This window comes from Lissotriton vulgaris, chromosome 8 (genome assembly GCF_964263255.1).
Source record: "Lissotriton vulgaris chromosome 8, aLisVul1.2, whole genome shotgun sequence".
NCBI classification, from domain to species: Eukaryota; Metazoa; Chordata; class Amphibia; order Caudata; family Salamandridae; genus Lissotriton; species Lissotriton vulgaris.
Window position 1 is genome coordinate 1,536,376,230 of NC_141696.1, and position 20,463 is coordinate 1,536,396,692.

Here is a 20,463-nt window from a genome sequence, read left to right on the forward strand (position 1 = left end):
GTGTTTCTTTCTGTTGGTTTACGGAAAAGGGACGTGTATAGTATCCCATCATGGTGTTCGATGGTCAAATCTAAGAAGGGAATGCTATTTTTGCTATGGGTCAGAGAAAAAGTGAGGCCATTGCAATTGTTATTCAACCAGTGTAGGAGTCCTGGGAAATCTTCAGTAGAGCCACCCCAGATTAAGAAGATATCGTCTATGTAACGCTTCCAGGTGTGTAGTCCCTGATGGAATGGGTTCCTACTCGAAAGAATGGTATTAGTTTCCAGCCAATCCATTTACAGGATCGCTAAAGTGGGGGCAAAAATCGCCCCCATGGAAGTGCCACGCACCTGCTGGTAATACTGTGAGTCATAGAGAAAAATGTTTTGGGTGAGGCAGATCTCCAAGAGTTGTATTATGAACAGAGTGGGTACCCTATGGGGACGTGTCCTGGTGTTAAGTATGCTTTCCATGACAAGTAATGAGTCTTTCTGAGGAATATTAGTGTATAGAGACTCTACGTCTAGTGTGCATAGAGTCTCATTTTCAGGATTAAAAGAATAGTTTTCAATGAAATTAATCATATGCATGCTGTCTCTGATATAACATTCAGTTACCGGCACAAAATCCTTCAGGAAGAAGTTGACATAATGGCCCAGTGGTTCTAGCACTGAACCACAACCAGACACTATTGGCTTACCTGGGGGGTTATCCATTCTTTTGTGGATTTTAGGCAACGTGTAGATCACGGGGGTTCTGGGATTAGTAATGTTCAAGAAATATTTTTCATGTTTGCTTATAAAACCATTCTCCAGAGCTTCCATGGTGATAACTTTAGTTAAGTTTTGAATATCTTTGGTGGGGTTACAGGCCAATCTACAATAATGGTCAGTGTTGGATACCAGACGTTGGAGCTCACTTTTAAAGTTCTCGTTTACTAGCCTGTTCCACTGCGACCAATTGTTCACTGCTCTGAACCCAAATTCCATCACGGCACAACTACGGTTGGACGTTGGCGGGGATTTTAATGCCATTCTGCAGCCCATGCGTGATACGACGGGGATCCCATCCGAGGCCCGCCTCACCTTCGCTAAATCCCTGTCTAGCTCGGCCCTGGGTCTCTGTGGCGAGTGGCGGGTTAGGCACCCCCGCGACGATCAATACACCCATACGTCGGCGTCCCACCATACGCACTCCCGCCTTGACCTTCTCCTGCTGTCAGCAGCCGATTGTCAGCTGGTCTCGGACGCCGCGATCCTGCCCAGAGGGATCTCGGATCACTCTCCTGTCTCCCTCCGGCTGGGGGCTCCTCTGACGGGTCCACGAGCGGTTTGGCGGCTGAACGCCTGGTTCTTGCAGGACTCGGAGTTAGTGGAGTCACTCGGCCAGGAACTGAATCACTAATTTTCTACCAATGCGGGATCGGTTCCCTCACCAGGAACGCTGTGGGAGGCGGGCAAGGCTGTTGTCCGTGGTGTGGCTAGAGGATAAATCCACGTGTAGCATGCGGAGCAGACGGCCCAACTCGCACGGCTGGAATCCCAAGCGTTACAGCTGGAGGCTGCCCAACTCTCCGCGGGCGGGAGGAATCCTCCCGACGACTGGCAGCGGTCCGAGAGGAGATCCGCCGTATCTCGTAGGAATCAGCTAAAATGCTTTGGCACTCGTCGGTTGCTCACGTCTATGGATGGGGAGACAAGAACAGAAAGCTCCTCCATAACCTTGTGTCCTATCCTAAAGTCAGCCGTATTATTCCTGAGGTCCGGTCGAACAAAGGGACCCCCCAAGTGACCTTTGGGGCCATTGCGCAAACGTTTGCTGCCTTCTATGCGCACCTCTACGGTGAGCGACCCCCGGACGCTCCTCTGGCTGCTCTGATGGACGATACTGTTACCCAGCTGCTTTCTCTCTCTCAGGAGAATGAGGACACTTTGGACCGCCCCTTCACCCTGGAGGAGGTCCAGGATGCCATCTCCCTCCTACATCCCGGTAAAACGCCCGGGCCCGATGGGTACTTGCAGGAATACTATGCGGCCTTCCGGGATACTTTGGCCCCCAACATGTTGGATCTGGCCACGATAGTGGTTATTCCAAAGACACAGCCGCCGTCCCTGAATTGTGAGGACTACCGCCCGATCTCGTTTATCAACACGGAGATTAAGCTCTTCGCCACCGTCCTGGCTCAGAGACTCCGACCTCTCTTACAGGACCTGGTCCACCCTGACCAATGTGGGTTAATGCCGGCTAGAGGTACCCGCCACTGTATTCGTCGCCTCCACCTAGTACTGGCCCACCGGGAGCGGCTAACCCTATACCTGGCCCTCCTTTTCATAGACTTTGAAAAGGACTTTGACACTGTGAATTGGGAATACCTGCAAGATGTGCTAGACAAGATGGGTTTTGGTCCCTCGTTTCGCCATTTTATCAAGGTTCTCTACACCAACCCCCGAGCCCGTGTACTCATTAACGGAGAGCTCTCCGAGGCATTTCCGATCCGAAGGGGTACGCGTCAGGGGTGCCCTCTCTCGCCACTCCTATATCCGAAAAGACCCCCTTATTAGGGGCTGGGCCTGAGACTCGAGTCAGGTGGACAAGATAGCCCTATACGCGGACGACGTGCTTCTCTATCTGGCGGATCCCGAGAGTTCTGGACCCAGGTGCTTGAAGGTCCTCCTAGGGTCTCTGGGCTTCGACTTAATGTGGCAAAGTCCACTCTGGTCCCACTGCATCCCTCCAGAGAGTGTTCTGACTGGCAGTCGGTCAAATACCTTGGCGTCTGGGTAACTTTACTACCAGAGCTTGAGTGGGCCCTGAACGTCACCCCCCTGGTCGTTAGGATGAAGGTGGACCTCAAGAAGGGGCAGACCCTTCCCCTGAACCCCCTCGGCAGAAGTGCGCTTTTCAAAATGATGGTCCTCCCCAGTTTCCTCTACATACTGCAAAACATCATGGTCCACCTTCTGGGTAGCTGGTTCTGGGAGCTTGATGGAGTCCTCACCCGGTTTCTCGGGGGGGGGGGCAGGGGGGGGAGGGGTGAGACCACGCATATCCCTGGCACACTGTCGCATTCCCCCCTTTGATGGGGGTATGAGAGTAACCAACCTTCACATCTACTACCTGGCCATGAAACTCATCGTAATCCAGGATTGGTATGCGGGCGGCTGGTCCGACCCTGCCTATCGTGTGGAACTCACTGCGATGGACTTTGCGCAAGTCCAAGCGCTCCTGTATGGTAGTCCAGTACCACAGGCAATGGCCCCGGTCACCAGGACAGTGTTTCTGGCTTGGCGTATGGCCCTACGGCATGTGGGATGGGACCATTAACTCTCCCGGCAGACGCCACTCTGGCATGTGTCCTAGCTGCGGGAGGTCTCGTCCCTGAGGGGGTTCCGTAGGTGGGATCTTATTGGAGTTTCAGTGCTCGGGATGTCTGGGTGGGAGACCACATCCGTTCCTTCGCAGACCTGCAGCAGCACCACGCTCTTCCCCACTCCCAACTCTATCGTTATTTGCAACTCAGACACACCCTCTACATGCATGTCTCACCTCCTGTCTTCCTTCCAGAGTTCAGCCCGTTGGAAGCCCAGGTGATGATGGGAGACCTGGGCAGAGGGGGAGTGTCCCGCATCTACCGGTCCCTGGTGAATAATGGTCCTGCTTCCCTAGATTTGCTTAGGGCCCGCTGGGAAGGTTGGCTGGGCCCCCTAGAAGAGGCAGACTGGAGGGATGCCCTTATGTCACCCAAGACACTGACCACGTCCTCCAAGCTGCGCCTGACCGAATTATACTTCCTCCATGCGGCATACCTCGCCCCGGCACGTCTACTCCAGGCCCGATTGAAGCCCTCTTCAGCCTGCCTGCGATGTGCCTCAACCCCTGCTGACTTTTATCACATGGTATGGTGTTGTCCAATGCTGGGCCCGTTTTGGAGGGGGGAGGAGCTCGAGCTTACGCAGGCCTTGGGATGGGAGGTTCCACACGATCCAATGCGTATGCTCTTAGGGGTCTTTGACGGCCTAGATGGCTCCAGGATGGACAAACGTCTCTTAGAGACAGCGGTGGCGGTGGCCAAAAGGGACATAGCAGCGCTTTGGTCGCAAGCCAAGGCCCCTACGGTGCAGAGATGGCGCAGGAGAGTGGACTGGTGTGGGATCCAGGAAGAGGTCCTATTCGAGGCTCGGGGATGTGCGGATTTATTTACCAAAGTGTGGGGTAAATGGTTTAATATGCTGCCACCATGATGATCTGTTTTCCTTTTATTTTTTACTGCACTGTAACCACGGTACAAACTGCTGTGTTATACTCTGACGGACTGCCCTCTTTATGCCACCAATGTACCCTGGCATGTTCCCTTTAATGCTTAATGAACTGCAACCAATGAATTTTTCAGTTTTTATAAAATTAATAAAGTTGATTATCAAAACAAAAAAGTGAAATATGGTGGCTTCAGGATGGCAGGAGTACCACCATCAACACTAGTTAAGTGTGGCGGGGTGAAGCTCCAGAAGGGCAGCAGCTCCCCCAACGAGCTTTTACAAAAACTACTGACCCTACGTGTGCAGTCTCTCCAGAAAAAGGGCCAAGTTGGGATTTTCTCTCAAGGTTTAAGCACTCCCCCATGCTCGAGCATGCGTCCTATGGCTGGGAGTGCTGTGTCCTCTAGGGGCTGAGTCTATGGTTGCCAGTTCTGTGGTCTAAAGATTGTGAGGGAAGACACAGAGACATGCTGTATTGAAAATGCTTTTTTAAAGTGCTATTCAAGATGTTAGTTGTCAATGCTTTATTTAAAGAATTGTTAACACTGACAGTAATCCATATGTCCAAGAGGTCGCAGTGTTTTATTACTTATCGATGTTGAGCACCTTATTGAAAATGTTTGATTAATGATAATAAGTGCAGGGGGATTATGGTTAGCAAGGTTAGTGGCTGAACAAAGTAGTACTGTGATCATAGAGTTGAACTGTGACAACATTGACCTAGTGCAACTGACGCCCCCATATATGGTTATGTGTTATATTGTATTTGAGTGGGGGATTAGTGTGAATTTTGGGGTCATGCCCCTTTAGGGGTCAAATGTAATGTTGTTTCCACCAGCCTTATGTATATTTGTAAATTCATGCATAGTATTGAGTAGTGGGTGTGTAATAAATGGACTTTAACTTTTCTAGGTAAAAGCAAAGAACGGACAATCATTTATTGAGGGCTATTATTGAGTGTCAGTGAATGGTAATTACTAGCCCACACTATCTCCCTTGAGTGGGCCTTGGACTGCTGTGCTTCGCTACCCTGACAGAGTCAAGCGATACAATGGGATACTTGGTTTCCAGTGAAGGGTGAACGTGGACCCATTACTTGTGCAGGCCACACAACGAATTGCCTGTTTCCTCGCAACATAGGAATCTAACTTGAAACCTTTCATGCATCACACCAAAGCTCTAAGCAGCAGTAGTGGGCACTACAATCACCTTCTCGACTACTCAAAATGAGCAACAGTTCCAACTTCTAAATTACATAAAATGTATTCAAAACAGCTACACAATTTTGAGGGCCAGCTGAAACTTCACTGTCGTTCTCATGCAAACCAGAATAAAATTCAAATAGTCTTCTCAGTACATAAGGGTTTGGTGCTTCCAATTCCAAAAGAAAATCTTCAGGCCTTATAAGGTTCCAAAGGCGAGACCTATTGGCTATGCCAATGCTTGTTTGTTATAGTTTTTATTGTTAGGTGGGGGCAGTTCATCATAGTAACATAACATAAGGTGTATTTGTAAAGCGCACTTTCACCCGCAAAGGGGCATATCGGTGCTGAATAACAGACGTCTATTCGTTACCCAAGAGCTGGAGCAAAGAATGGTGTGTGTAAAGAGCGGCTGGCATAGTGACCGTGGAGAGGAGATGGCTCCATGGAGAATGATGGTGTGTATAGTCCAATAGCGCTATGTTCCTTTGAGGTTTTGCGATTTGAGCTGGCTTAGCTTAGAGTAGCATTTTGAGGCAAAGGGTTTAGTTGTGTCAGTGTGTATGAGGGAAGTGAGAAGGTGTGCGGTTGCCTGAGTATGAGGCAGGAATGTAGTGCAATTGGTGAGTGTGGTTTGAGGATGGAATATATATATTATACAGTTGCTTGGGCTCTTTATAGACCGTAGCTGCTACTTCTATATGCTTCCGTCCTTAAACACTTGTTCCTGTGGTAATTAGCACCTCTCAACAGCATCCCAAAGAGTAGGCCTCTTGGGCAGTTCATGTATTACGAAATATTAACAAATTAACCCCTTGCGTGCAGCGGGAATTCCCCGCCCATGCTGACTCCACCTTGCGCGGGCGGAGTCATGACGGAACGGTTCCGTCATCAGCACAGCTCACCCGTAGCTGATGACGGAACCGTTCTGTCATCAGCATGCAAGGGGTTAATAAAGTGCGAATAAATAAATAAGCAAAATTAAAAATTGTAAAATGTTTCATAAACACAAAGGAATTTGAAATAACAAACTATAAAATAAATTGGTGTCCTCAGATTAATTCATTAATGCATCAACCAGAATATAGTATGGGTGACTGGTGGGCTCAGTTCAACTGAAACTCTGCAACCCTTCAATTGGAATGAAACTGTAGACTTTTTTGTATTTGTTTGTGAATTTAAAAAAATGTAATTGAGCCTGCTTAAGACAGGGTCCTTGGATTCCAGTAATGACTCAATGGGGGTCACCAGATTTCAATAAGGATTCAATGGGGATCCCTGGATTGCAGTAGTCAAAAAGTTAAAATTATGATATTTATGGAAAAGAAATGAACTTTTAATTGAATCTTTGGAAATATCAGACTAGCGGTGGTCTTGGACTATAGATATCTCAGAGTGTGTGTGTGTAGGCATTTATATAGCGCACTGCTACCCGTAGGCGTCCTGGCGCTTCGACCGCCGCGAAACCCTTCCTGGCTTCCCTGAGAGATGGTCCCTTAATGGGTATCTCCAGGGTGAGACCAGGCATCCCCGGCGGTCTGGGGGGCCGTTAGTGAAGATGAGGCAAGCTAATGCCCAGAGTTGCCGAGTGTGATCGCTGATCAGAGTGGGCACCGAGGCGAGAGAATTATCGAGTCCGCTGACCCTGGTCCAGAAACCTGCCGTGCTGGGAATCGAACCCTGGTCCCAGGCCGTCCTCTGCTCTCGGGTCTGCCGCTTCTAACCAGTGAGCCACACTACTTCACTAAGAGTGTTATTTACTAGTAAAGAAAACGGAAGCAGCACTGGAAAATTACTTCCAAAGGGACACAGCAGGCTATGACTGATCTTCGTGGATCTAACTACTTTAATGGAGGATACTTTTTAAAACTTTGCTAAAGACCTTTAAGAATGCAGCTGTCTTAAATGCCTCACATGGCAGTAATGCCCTAGTTCTGAATTGCAAGTCTCGCTGGTATGTATTTGCAAGCTGCATGCAACAGTGAAAATGAGTTGGCTATGTAGAAATAAAGGAGTATGTTAGATCTGGTTAGAATACAAGAGAGCAGTTATTTTGGAACTACACAACATTTTTAATTGACAAGCCCCAATTTAGGGTAATCTCTGATTGTTTCTATGTTTCTCGGTTTGCTTCTATGTTTCATGATCTTGTGTACATTGGCAAAAACTCTCTGAAATTGAGTAAAACTAGCACATTGGAAGTGTCAGGTTTTCACTATTTAATGTGACATTGCTGGAAAGTCATCTATAGTTATTAATGGTCTGACTGGTGCTTACGTTGCATCGTTTGAATATATACAAACATGACATTTGGGAGCACGAGGAGAACTAAAAATGTATTCTAGAATGTTTCTGGTCCTCTTGGTCCCTTTAGTGTTCATTTGTTCAAAATTAAATTCTCAAAAAATAAATATTTGGCCTAGATGTATTTGCAATATGGCATTAAATCATAAGTGGTTTGATATTTAATTTTAATGTGATATCTGAGTGTATTATAAACCTTTATATGTCTTAACTAAACATAATTCACTTCCTTGAAAATGTAACATAAAAATTAAAGAACAACTGCTAAAAAGTAGTGCCAACAAAACTACAAAGGACACATGTACATGTGATGATCAAACAGAACTGGAAGTCCCTTCCCTAAAATATCACAAGATAAAACAAGCCTCATTAGCAAAAACAAATGTGTGTCTAGCCGTCTTTATTATCCTCGATAGGGAGGGCAATACAAATGTACATTAGGGAGTGAAAAGAACCTTCAGATGTAATAAACAGGAAAAACTGCACGTTTATTTTCTTCATGTCTGTCCATCATGTACACGTAAGATTAACTGATGATTGAAAATCACTTACAAGGCATAGCTTTTACCTAAAAGACGTTCGTGTAATATGTTGAAAGCGTACCGACACAGTCAAAAGGCACAAGTTTCAGGCGTGAACCAGAAAACAAAAGCTATCGTGCTGGGGAAAACGAGTAAGGTGACCTCGAGTCCAGAAGAGGAAACAGAAACAAACGACGATGGGGAAAAAAATTAAAACCCAGGTACAGAAATTATGCATTTCCCCAGGAATAATTATTTCTCTACTGCCCGCAAATCCTCTATGGTAAGCTGTGCATCTAAAACTCATCAAACTGCCACGTGGTAAAAGCAGCTCCATCCATCACGCAACTACTTGACAAATACATTCCATAATAGAAGTTTATCTTTATGGGAGGCTGAATCAAAGACTTTCCCATGCATACAAAAACTCGTAAAAATTATTTATGAGTCTTGCTGAGACACACAATATGTCATAAGAAACTCCTATTTTCCTCCGGAGCACAGACTGTCAATATCTCTGCGACTAACAATAATGCGCAACAGCGCCGCCACAGGCCCCTCAGAGCTTGAGGTCGTTGCCCATGCTAGTGAGCTGCCAGGAGCTGCCTCTACCTGCTGAAGAAAGGCATATTCACAGCTTCTACGACGGGTAGCGAAGGTGGAAAAAAACACGGAAACGCGTGTTCTGAAATGCAATTAAAATGTATTTCTCCCCAGTCTAATTCACCAACCTTAACGTGTAATGAAACAAACGTTCCATGCAATGTTAGAGTAGAAACAATGCATTGTTTTTTTTGCTGTTTTGGTGGGGTGGGGGGAGTTTTATATAGCGCTAACTAGAATTGCAGGTATCAGATCGCTTTACATGAGAATCAGTGGCGTTACAGACGGACACATTCATGTCTTTTTAGGTCTCGCCTAGACGAAAGCAAAAGCGAAGCTTTTGCTGTCTATGCGAGACAACTTATGTTGCCACTTTTCTGGGAATGGTGTGGACACCAGACTGTTACGAGCTTTTTCTGCTGTAGTCAGGCTGTCACGAGCTTCTCCTTTGGAGATTTGACCTCGTGAGCGCGCCTTGACTGCATCTAATGTGTGTGGCTTTTTTTAACGTGGGCCGTGCGCTTGCTTTAGTCAGTTTCACTTTGTTTCATTTCACTTTGAAAGTGCAGGCGTCAATGTGTCTGGTAGTTGTTTCTGTGGAGTGCCTTCTGACCTCGTGAGCGCGCCTTGACTGCATCCAATGTGTGTGGCTTTTTTTTCAACGTGGCCCGGGCGCTTGCTTCAGTCAGTTTCACTTTTTTCCATCAGTATGTTTCTTTGTCAGTAGGAGCGTGCCATCAGTTTTGTTTCTCAGAGCGTGATCGCTTTTGCTTATTGCTTTCCCTTTAATGAAGTACAACGTGTCCAAAGAGTTCACGAAATAAACAGAACTAATACAAGCCGAAAGCATTACACAATAACAAATGGTGCCAGCATTTTATATTGTGGACTTAACCCGACTGCATGAAAGCACTTTTAATGTACTGCTATACCATTCTACAGTGCGCGATTGAAGGTGTTATTCATTAAAACGTTTTTTTATTTAATAAAGCGCGGACTTGCCAAACAAAAGGATTATTTTAGCGTGATGGCAACAGCATTTTTATATAGCGCGGACTTTACCCGACTGCGTCAAAGTACTTCATAGCATCGACTTTACTTGAAGGTGTCAGCATATTTATATAGCGCGGACTTTACTCGACTGTTACAGCATTTCACTGCGCCGACTTTACTTAAAGGTGTCTAAAGACTTCACAGTACAACGTGTCCAAAAAGTTCACCAAATACACAAGGGAGCACGAAGGTGTTTTATTGCACGGCAGACAACTTCATTCCCCTATCTTTGCTTTTCGGCTTCATTTACGATAGAGGGTGTATAGGTGCATATTGAAGGACGTGTGCAAAAAGTGTGCCTATTTCTGTCTACTTTTGCGTGTGCGCTCGCTGAGTAGTAAATGCAATATAATAACATCCCAAATAAAATTGCATTAGATATATTTACCTGGCAAAAGGTGTGCATTAAACAAAGCCCAAAAAACATATACTCTGTGTCTGCAAACTGTCCTCTTGTGGGCATAAAATATGCACGTAACTATGCATGCTTCCTCTATTCGGGTTTCCATCAGTATGTTTCTTTGTCAGTAGGAGCGTGCCATCAGTTTCGTTTCTCAGAGCGTGATCGCTTTTGCTTATTGCTTTCCCTTTAATGAAGTACAACGTGTCCAAAGAGTTCACGAAATAAACAGAACTCATACAAGCCGAAAGCATTACACAATAACAAATGGTGCCAGCATTTTATATTGTGGACTTAACCCGACTGCATGAAAGCACTTTTAATGTACTGCTATACCATTCTACAGTGCGCGATTGAAGGCGTTATTCATTAAAACGTTTTTTTATTTAATAAAGCGCGGACTTGCCAAACAAAAGGATTATTTTAGCGTGATGGCAACAGCATTTTTATATAGCGCGGACTTTACCCGACTGCGTCAAAGTACTTCATAGCATCGACTTTACTTGAAGGTGTCAGCATATTTATATAGCGCGGACTTTACTCGACTGTTAAAGCATTTCACTGCGCCGACTTTACTTAAAGGTGTCTAAAGACTTCACAGTACAACGTGTCCAAAAAGTTCACCAAATACACAAGGGAGCACGAAGGTGTTCTATTGCACGGCAGACAACTTCATTCCCCTATCTTTGCTTTTCGGCTTCATTTACGATAGAGGGTGTATAGGTGCATATTGAAGGACGTGTGCAAAAAGTGTGCCTATTTCTGTCTACTTTTGCGTGTGCGCTCGCTGAGTAGTAAATGCAATATAATAACATCCCAAATAAAATTGCATTAGATATATTTACCTGGCAAAAGGTGTGCATTAAACAAAGCCCAAAAAACATATACTCTGTGTCTGCAAACTGTCCTCTTGTGGGCATAAAATATGCACGTAACTATGCATGCTTCCTCTATTCGGCATGTGAACAAAATGAACTGTGCACTGAAAAAAACTTCCAGTGATGCCACTTCCCGCCCCCCTCCACACCTCACTAACATGAAACTTAAAAAATGTGTGCATACACTTTTGGTACAACACATAACTGAACGCGCATGCTCTGCTACGCTAATGGTGATATAACGTGCATTGCGTCAATACCTGTATTGCGCGGTGGCCATTAGTGTCTTTTTCTTAAACATTACTCCGTCAACAACACTCACACTAGTCGCTTTAGCTAGTTTAGCAATGTGGGGTAACAAGAGAGTATTGTATTATGCATAGGGTAGCAGCGCACTAAGGACTTTACTATATGAAGTTCCCCGCCGTTTCTGTTCTCACCTTGCTTTCCGATTCCTTCTTTACAGACGTTACAATGCCCTTTAACGATCATCTCCACACTTTATCCCGGGCTTATTCGTTTGCCAGAGTTACTAAAAAAAATGAGCGCTGGTAAAGCTAATCGCTGAAAACTGACTATCAAGTTACTGGGTCTCGTTGCTACTGCCAACTGGCCTTGCCTCGCCCCCTTCCTCCTTGCTTCCTGCCACCAGCTTCCCTCGCCCGCCCCCACCTTTTCTTCCCCTCTGCAAATGTTCGCCATGAAAGTGCACACCAAATATGGAAACACTGACCAAAAAATGGAAAGACGAAGGCTGCCAAACATAAAAAAAGCAAATTAGATAGAGAGAAGAGCCTTAAAATCCGCCCATGCCTCTGATGCGCAGCGATCTATTAGTACAATTCTATCTAAAAAAAATAATTGTTACTAACACTCATACTGGTTGCTCTTGCTGGGCCAGCAATTAGGGTGGGGGGACGGGGTAGTGACCAGGGAAATGTTGTATTGCATAGCAAACAACTTTTTTCATTTATTCCTTGCCTGCAAGTCTCATTCACGAAGGAGGGAATGGCAATGGATAGTAAAAAAACGGCTGCAAGCAGTGTGCCTAATTTTGTTTACTTGTGTGTGTATGCTCGCTAGGTATATAAGTCAATGTTATCTGTATACTGATGTTATATATACAGGCCTGTATTTTTATTGTATATCAAAATAAGACAAGCAGCTCTTATTTTGAGATCACATTTCTATGTGCTTCTGACTAATAATAATAATACACATTTATTAGCGCAAAGTCACCTTTAAGGGTCTTAAACAATGGATCATTGAAAACATTAAGCAAGCTATTGCCCAGATCACATTGTACTGATCTAATCTAACACCAATTGAAAGTGTAATTCCCCAATTTAAAGCCAGTTGCATGTACTACACTACACGTCTTCCATATGGCTAATGGATCATTGTGCAGGAAATAATAACCGCCAAACAAAGCATGTAACTGATCATTCCCATTAAAATTGCATTAGCTAAGCACCCATCTATAACTTGTATCAGGTGTATGTACTATAATAAAAAGAACATGTACCAGATATTTGCAGAATGTGTGCATAAAGCATAAAGCCAAGCACCCCCTCCACTATTCTTTTTACTCTACTTGCATGTAGTTTACCTTGCATTATAAAGTAATAACATTACTCCACTCTTACATAAGCAATGAATACATCTGTTAAAAATAACATGTGTCCTATCACTGCAAGTGTGCACTGCATGATACATTTGCAACAAGCCCCCTTTTCCTGCAGGATGTGCACAGAAACTATAAAGCAGAAATAAACATCTACCTGCATAATGCATGCACTATTCCATAAAGCAAATGCCACATGGACTACTTGCAAGACGTGTTGCATTGTTCCATAAAGCAAGAACTTGCACCTTTTATCTGTACAATGTATGTATGGTCAAACAAGTAGAACATTGCATACACTTCCTGCATAAGGTGGCCAGACAGGAGTGGTGAATAACAAGGCCAATAATGCACTCTCTTTATGGAGACAAAAGATGTGCATGTTATAATAACCTGCACCATCCTCAATAGCAGATTTTTATGATGTTTACAATTACCTTGTTTGCTAATCGTATGTACATATCAAATTCCTTGATATACCTTATTAAAATGTAACACTTTTGTACAAGGAATATTTTATATGTTCCTTTTTATACAACAAAACTTAACTACAGCATAAATAAAAACATTGCCATTTACAATACTAATAACTCAAACTTTTCTAATGCGAGACCTATTGCATTGCAAATGCTTGTTTTTGTTAGGCACGAGGAGATTCAGGTTTAAAGTGCTTGTGGTTTTCTGGCTAGTAAGAACATTGGTACCACAGGGCCGCCACTGCTCTCAGAGTAAAGGGCCCAATTGTAGAGAACGCAACTGCTGGATTCTAAATCTGCTCCTAGCTGGCGCACGGATATACAACCGTGTTTCGCGCTCAAACTACGAGATTGCAAAAGTCAAAGAACGTGCCGAGAACTCGCACGTCCCCTCAGTTTAACTTCAAATGAAAACCTATTAAGACTGCTCGGTAGAACTTGATACCCAGAGCACCCTGCTGTGTTTGTAAAGTAAACAGTGACTATTGAGCAACAGGACACACAGCAAGCACTGGTCACACATCGCTCCAGGCACCCTGAGCACGCCGAATTCGCAAATTAACAATCGCGCACATGAGGTGTTTTGTTAGGCACGGGCAGAACGCCAACAAGCAGCAGCTGTTTTAAAGCACACTCGTGCTGGCCTCCGCCTTGCGGGAGCGAGCAGCAGTGGAGCCAAAGCCATATGTTTTCAATTAGAACACGCACCGCTGCTCGCTCCCGCAAGGTGGATGCCAGCACAAGCAGGAGTGTGCTTGAAAAGGAGCAGACCGATGGCTAAAGGCCCTCCTAGAGCAGTGCATGCACCACCTAGACGAGACCTAAAAATTAATGTTCAATGACCATACATATAGCAAACACAATCATACATAACAGTATTATGAGAACCATAAATCAGCCACTTATAGAACATGCAAACTTTGGAAAATACATTCAATGTAACTTTACCTAGCGACATTAAGACTTGGTAAATTTCCTTCATCAAATTTTCATAAAGATCGTTCTGCCATTTGTGTAAAAGCTCCCACTCCGTTTGTGAGAAACAGGCAACCATATCCTGGAATGTAAGCAGCATCTACAAGAAATATTGAAAGAGAATTAATGTTTATATCACATTAAAATCTGAATGCAGCCAGGCATGATATAGAACAAAATGCGCTCATGTAAATAATGCTTTTATTTCTCTCCATTGGGGGAAGGGGGGGGTTACACAACTCACAAGTGGTGAATTTGACTTCTCCTTAGGTTACTGAAAGAGCTTGAGGAAGGAGTACTGTAAGCTCCCCAATTTGCTTTCTGGGCTTGATATACGGATTGAATGTTTTTCTGGGTTAAATGAGCAGCCACTGAGGGGCATGCAGGCCCAATTTGATAAACTATGTTTTGTACTGTATGTCAGTTTGTCAAGACTGGAATAAGGTTGAGCTATCTGCTTTGAGTAATTTGCATATTTCCCTTTTTTCTGAGGGCTTCCTACCATGCATTTGTGACTTACAAGTATGCAAAGGACTAGATCCCATAGGCATGACATCATACTGATAAACGTGTAATGATTCTTTGCTGGAAAACATCCCAAAATAGTCTGATCAATCCTGGTGCCGGACAGGATGTGATGAAAGTTCTTTTACGAGGCTGACTAAATAATTGAACAAGCTAAAAATGTACTGCACAGAAGTATATATTACAGAAGCTCGAAGAAAAAGTAACATTACCCAACACTGACTCTCAACATGTATTATACCAGGATTCAATGCAATAAAGGTTCCGCCTACTGACCTCAGGGTGGGCCTTTGATTCATGAGTTCCATTAGAAAATCAAAAGAAAAGTCAGTATTCTTTTTCATAAGGCGAAAGGGAGCTCTCCAAATGCAACATGCTATTTTAACTGCAGCATCAATAAACCTGCCACTACTCCTGCCTTTCAGAATTTCTGAAAGATAACAATGATCTCAGGAATGTCTTTTAGAAGCAGCCTGGAAAATAGAGAGTGAGTTTGTAGCTACAAAGATGGCTGAGTGAGTTAAACACTCACTGCTGACAACTCTTGTATGCTTCTGGCCTTGAGTAGGGTTACGATAAGGTAGAAATACCAGCCATTCCCCATCATCTATCATCCTCGCCGCATTATATAGCATATTGAGGAGCCCGGACTCCCTTACAGAACTCCAACTTGCATTAGTTCTTTTTCTTTGCAGATATGTCCAATGTTGACATGAAATTTCGCTCATCGACTCTCCCCCTCCGATTCGTTTGTTGTCTCTCATGAAAGAGGGATGTTTAATTATGGATTTACATTGTGACTTACTTGTGACAGATAAAGGTACATTGATTTTGCTGGGCATGCAGATTGTGTGCACCGTTTTACAGCGTGCTCCTTTATCGTGTGCTTGGCTGGAGTAGGAAGAGCTTACAGTGCTGAAAATGGACTGAGGGGAGGCCAGGCAGTGTTGGCACTACTACCTCAAGTCAGGTGCATTAGGTGTGTGTATGTTGTAATAAGACATAGGCGTAGTGGCAAGAAAAAGTAATTTACTGGGTAAAGCCTCAGGCACGTCCGATTGAGGAGCTGGCTCAACAATAATGAAATTAAATGAAATGAAATGAAATGAAAAATTGCATTTGTATAGCGCATAACCGCCTTGGGGCCTCGCAGCGCTTGAAGATAAAATGGTTTTAGCGCAGGCTCGGGGCAGATCAGAGAGATTTAGCAAACAAATGCGTTTTTGGGGCCTTTCTGAACGAGAGGAGGTTGCTGTTACCCCGGATGGCAAAGGGGAGGGCATTCCAGAGTCTGGTCGCCGAATGGGAAAAATAACTGCCTTAACACACATAAGTAAATATCAGGTGTGGAATGTGGGGATGGGGTGACAGGGAATACCTATAGGAAGGGGTGGTATATGGTACGTCACAATATAGTAGGAGATGGTGCCTAAGTTACAACACATCTTCCTCCTTTTCATCTGAGTGAAGAACATAGAAAAAAGAATGAGAATAGATGGTACTATATATTTGTCAAAAAGGAATTATATATTTTTGGTTTGACAATAGGTCTACCAAACCTGCCTGTGATAACAGATCGGCCCAATGATTTACTTGACAGCTTGTTAGACGAAGGGTCACTCTTGTGGACAGACCTGAGATTTGACGCTAAGTGATTTAAAGAAGTGTTTTCTTTTACATCAGCAATGCTAACATTATTTAAATTTTCAGTGTCATCCAAAAGGTGCCAGGTTCACTCTCACTAAAGTCCAACAACACATCCTTATTAGTATCACAATAATCAAGAAGTCTTGTAGGATTTGTTCTGACCATGCATCTGGCAAACCTATTCATGTGCCAGACCTTTCCATCACTGAGTTTGACACAATTTCGGTAGATTTCACATATTTGTAAAGGACTCGTGAATTGGATCTCACCCTTTTCCAACCGTACCTTAACATACTCCTCACATTTGTAGGGCAAACTTTTAGTACCATGGTTCCTGTCATTCCATTCTTTGTAACATTATTGAGTTGAGGCAATTTTCTTACTAACAGATTCAGGTGACCATTCCACTTGTCTAGAAGCAGAATTCCAACTGAGATCTTTGCTCAAAGCTTGTCTGCTCCTCATCATGACAAAAGGACTGTTGCAGGTGACAGAACCAGGAGTTATCCTGTATGCCCATATTAATTTGTGTATCGTAGTCTCCCTCTGCATATTATTGTTCTTGGAGAGTTGTATGCAACCCTTGAACACCCTGTTAAAGCGCTCGAGCAGGCCATTGTCTTCAGGGTGATAAAGTGACATGGTGCTTAATGCAGATGCGAAGCAGGAATGCTTTGAAAGCTGAGGACATGAACTGTGATCCATTATCAGTTAATATACATTTTGGAAGCCATTCTCTCATGAAAATTTTGTCTAGAAATTTGATGACAACTGTACAATCAGCATTCTGAAATATTTTGATTTCAGGCCATCTTGCGAAATGGTCAACAAGCACCAAGTATGTATTTTTAATTACCATTCTGACCCTCAACTGGTCCGACAATGTCTAGTCCAACTTTTTCCCAAGACATGCTAGGCGCTTTAATCTGACTCAAAGGTGTTCTGAACGTTTTAAGGCTCTTGTCCTAATCATTACAAGCCACACATTCCCTAACTAAATTTTCAATATCTTTGTCCAGGCCAGGCCACCAGTAATTACATGTAATTCTTTGTTTAGTCTTGGAAATGCCAAGGTGTCCCTCATGGTATAATCCAAGAATCCTATTTCGTAAACTGACTGGTGATATTATTTTCCCAGATCTAAATAGTAAGCCTTCATCAACACACAACTTATGTCTGATTTCCCCAAAATTCCTCGCTTCATTTTATAGACTTTTTTTAGGCCAGTATCCACAGTAATGCCTGGTCTTTTGCAACCTCTTCTTTCCACTCAGTGAGTGCAATACCTTCAGGTCCTTCACTGCAAACTGAAGCTACTTTATCAAATTCCTCCATAAATTGCCCATCGCTCTCTTCATGGGGTAACGGTAAACTGCTAAGGAAATCTGTAACACTGTTTTTTACACCAGGCCAGTATTCTATGTCACAGTTGTAATCAAGCAATTTCATAGACATTTTGCGTATTCTGGAGGATACATTATCTAGACCTACCGTAGATAAAATTTTAACAAGGGGCTTACGATCGGAACGAAGAATGAGGTGGAATCCCCAAACATATAGCCGAAAATGAATGGCCCATGTACATGCTAATGGTTCACGTTCGATGACTGAATATTTTTCCCCCGCCGCCGTAAGCGTATGTGAAGCAAATTCGTCTCGTTGTGACAATACCTTGCCTAAGTCTTTGTTAATGGCGTCAGTGGTGAGGATGATCTGAGCTAAGGGATCAAAACCCTTTAAAATGGTCCCTCACTGATTTCCCTTTTAATGTTAGTAAAGCAATCCTGGCATGACCTGGACCACTCACATTTTTTTGTTGTTTTTAAGCAGCTGCCAAATGTGATAAGTTTTCTCTGATTTTTTTTAATGAATTTACAGTAATACTCAGTTATTCCCAGGAATGCCCTCACATCATCATTACTAGTTTGACTGGGTTTTATTCACTATTGCAGAAATGAGATCTTGTTTAGGTTTTCACCCGTACTTGCTGATGTTTTGTCCGAAATATACAACTTCATTTTGTGCAAACTTGCATTTGTTATAGTCCACTGTTAAGCCCTTTTCTCCAAGACTCTCTAAGACTTGTCTAAGTCTACTATCATAAAACATAATTGATGGACGGAATGCAGAACAAATCAAAACATTCAACCCCAGTCAAGAGATCTGGGTTAAATCCATCATTCTTTTGCTCACCATGCCACCCCAGTTTAGTCCTGGCCATATGCAAATCAGTCTCGACCCTGTGCCTCATGGGAACAGACCAGCCCGAGCTGCCAAGCCAGATCCCCCCTGGACCAGAAACAAGCATTCTAGGACTGCTTTCGGGTTTCACCCCTCTTCAGCCAGGATAGCTTGATTCCAGTGGCACAGTGAGCCCAGGACCCACGTCTGGGCATACCTGGCGCACTTAATAATAATAAAGGGGTTTGTAGAGCGCATGGTGACGCCTCCCGGCGTATCCCCGCGCTGAGGAATAGAGTCAGAGATCAGAGGAGGGGAAGAGCCTAAAGGGCAAATAGGTGCGTTTTTAGAAGTTTCCTGAAGGTGGCTTCATTTTTTGCTAACCTAATATTGATGGGAAGGGTGTTCCATTTGGTTGCTGCCAGGGAACGAAAAGACCGACCTCCCATTCTGGATTTTTTTATACGGGGGATCATGAGGAGGCCCTTTCCCATCGAGCGAAGTGCTCTGTTAGGCTCGTATGGGACAGCTAGGTCAGACAAGTAGGACGGTGCACTATGAGAGATAATTCTAAAGCATAAAAGAAGGGCTTTAAAAAGAATTCTCTTCCTGATGGGCAGCCAATGAAGGGTTGCCAAGGTGGATTTAGAAGCAACTCTTCTGGGTAATCTCAATACTAGCCGTGCTGCCGAGTTTTGTAGTACCTGCAGTCTCCTGATGTTCTTTTCCGAAGTACCAAGAAGAAGTACATTGCCATAGTCCATGGGAGAGGTTACTAGGGCCTGAGTCAAGGTACGCCTGGCCTCCAAAGGGAGAAGGTCCAGGGTACGGTTGAGAGTTTTCATGACCCCAAAGCACTTCCCTACAATTTTATTTACATGGCTGTCAAAGGAGAGTTTGGTATCCACCCAGACACCTAAATTCTTTGCTTCTCTGCCGGGAGTAGGCAGAGGCCCCAGACAGGATGGCCACCACTCCTTGGTCCAGCTAGTGTCCTTGCCTCCAATTATCAACACCTCAGTCTTCGAGCCGTTAAGTTTGAGGCAATGTTGGGTCATCCAATCTGCAAGATTGCTCATGCAGGTTTTAAAATTTTCAACAGCCAAGGAGGGAGCTTGGGACAGGGAGATCAGCAGTTGAGTATCGTCGGCGTAAGAGACTAGCTCTACGCCGTACGATTGGACCACCCCTGCCAGTGGGGCCATATACAGGTTGAACAGGGTGGGACTCAGGGCAGAGCCCTGAGGTACCCCCTGTTCTAACGCTATGCTGTCCGAGAGAAAATTGCCTCTCTGAACCTGAAAGCTCCGGTTGGTTAGGAAAGCTTTCAGCCAGCCCAGTGCCTTCCCGGTGACCCCAGCTTTGTTTAGACACTGTAGCAAGATGAAGTGTGCTACAGTGTCAAACGCAGCACTGAGGTCCAGCATAATGAGTGCCATGGTCTTACCCTCATCTGCGCCTTCCCGTAAAGTTTCAGTCGCTTAGGGTGAGAAAGCAAAAGACACATAATTGACGGACGGAATGCAGAACAACACTAGAGTCAAGCTATCCTGGCTGATGTGGGCTGAAAGCCCGAAACCGGTCCTAGGATGCTTGTTTGCAGTCCAGGGAGGACCTGCCTGGCAGTTCGAGTTGGACTGTTACCATTGGGTGCAGGGTCAAGACTGATTTGCATATGGCTGGGTCCAAACTGGAATGGCATGGTGAGCAAAAAGCTATGGATTTAGGCCCAGATCTCTGGACTGGGGTGAATGTATGACATTGTCCTGCATTCTGTCCATCAATTGTTCTTTTTGAATAAGTCTACTATCATGTTCCTCCTTTTCACTTCCCATG

General features: G+C 44.4%; 1 protein-coding gene across 1 annotated transcript in view; it reads right to left on the minus strand.

Moving 5' to 3' along the window:
- Positions 1–20,463, minus strand: part of LOC147700310 (uncharacterized) — a 429,112-nt gene that overhangs the window by 160,245 nt on the left and 248,404 nt on the right. The window contains 1 exon segment of the mRNA XM_086936302.1: positions 14,248–14,374. Within this exon segment, the coding sequence (XP_086792428.1) occupies positions 14,248–14,374 (127 nt within the window).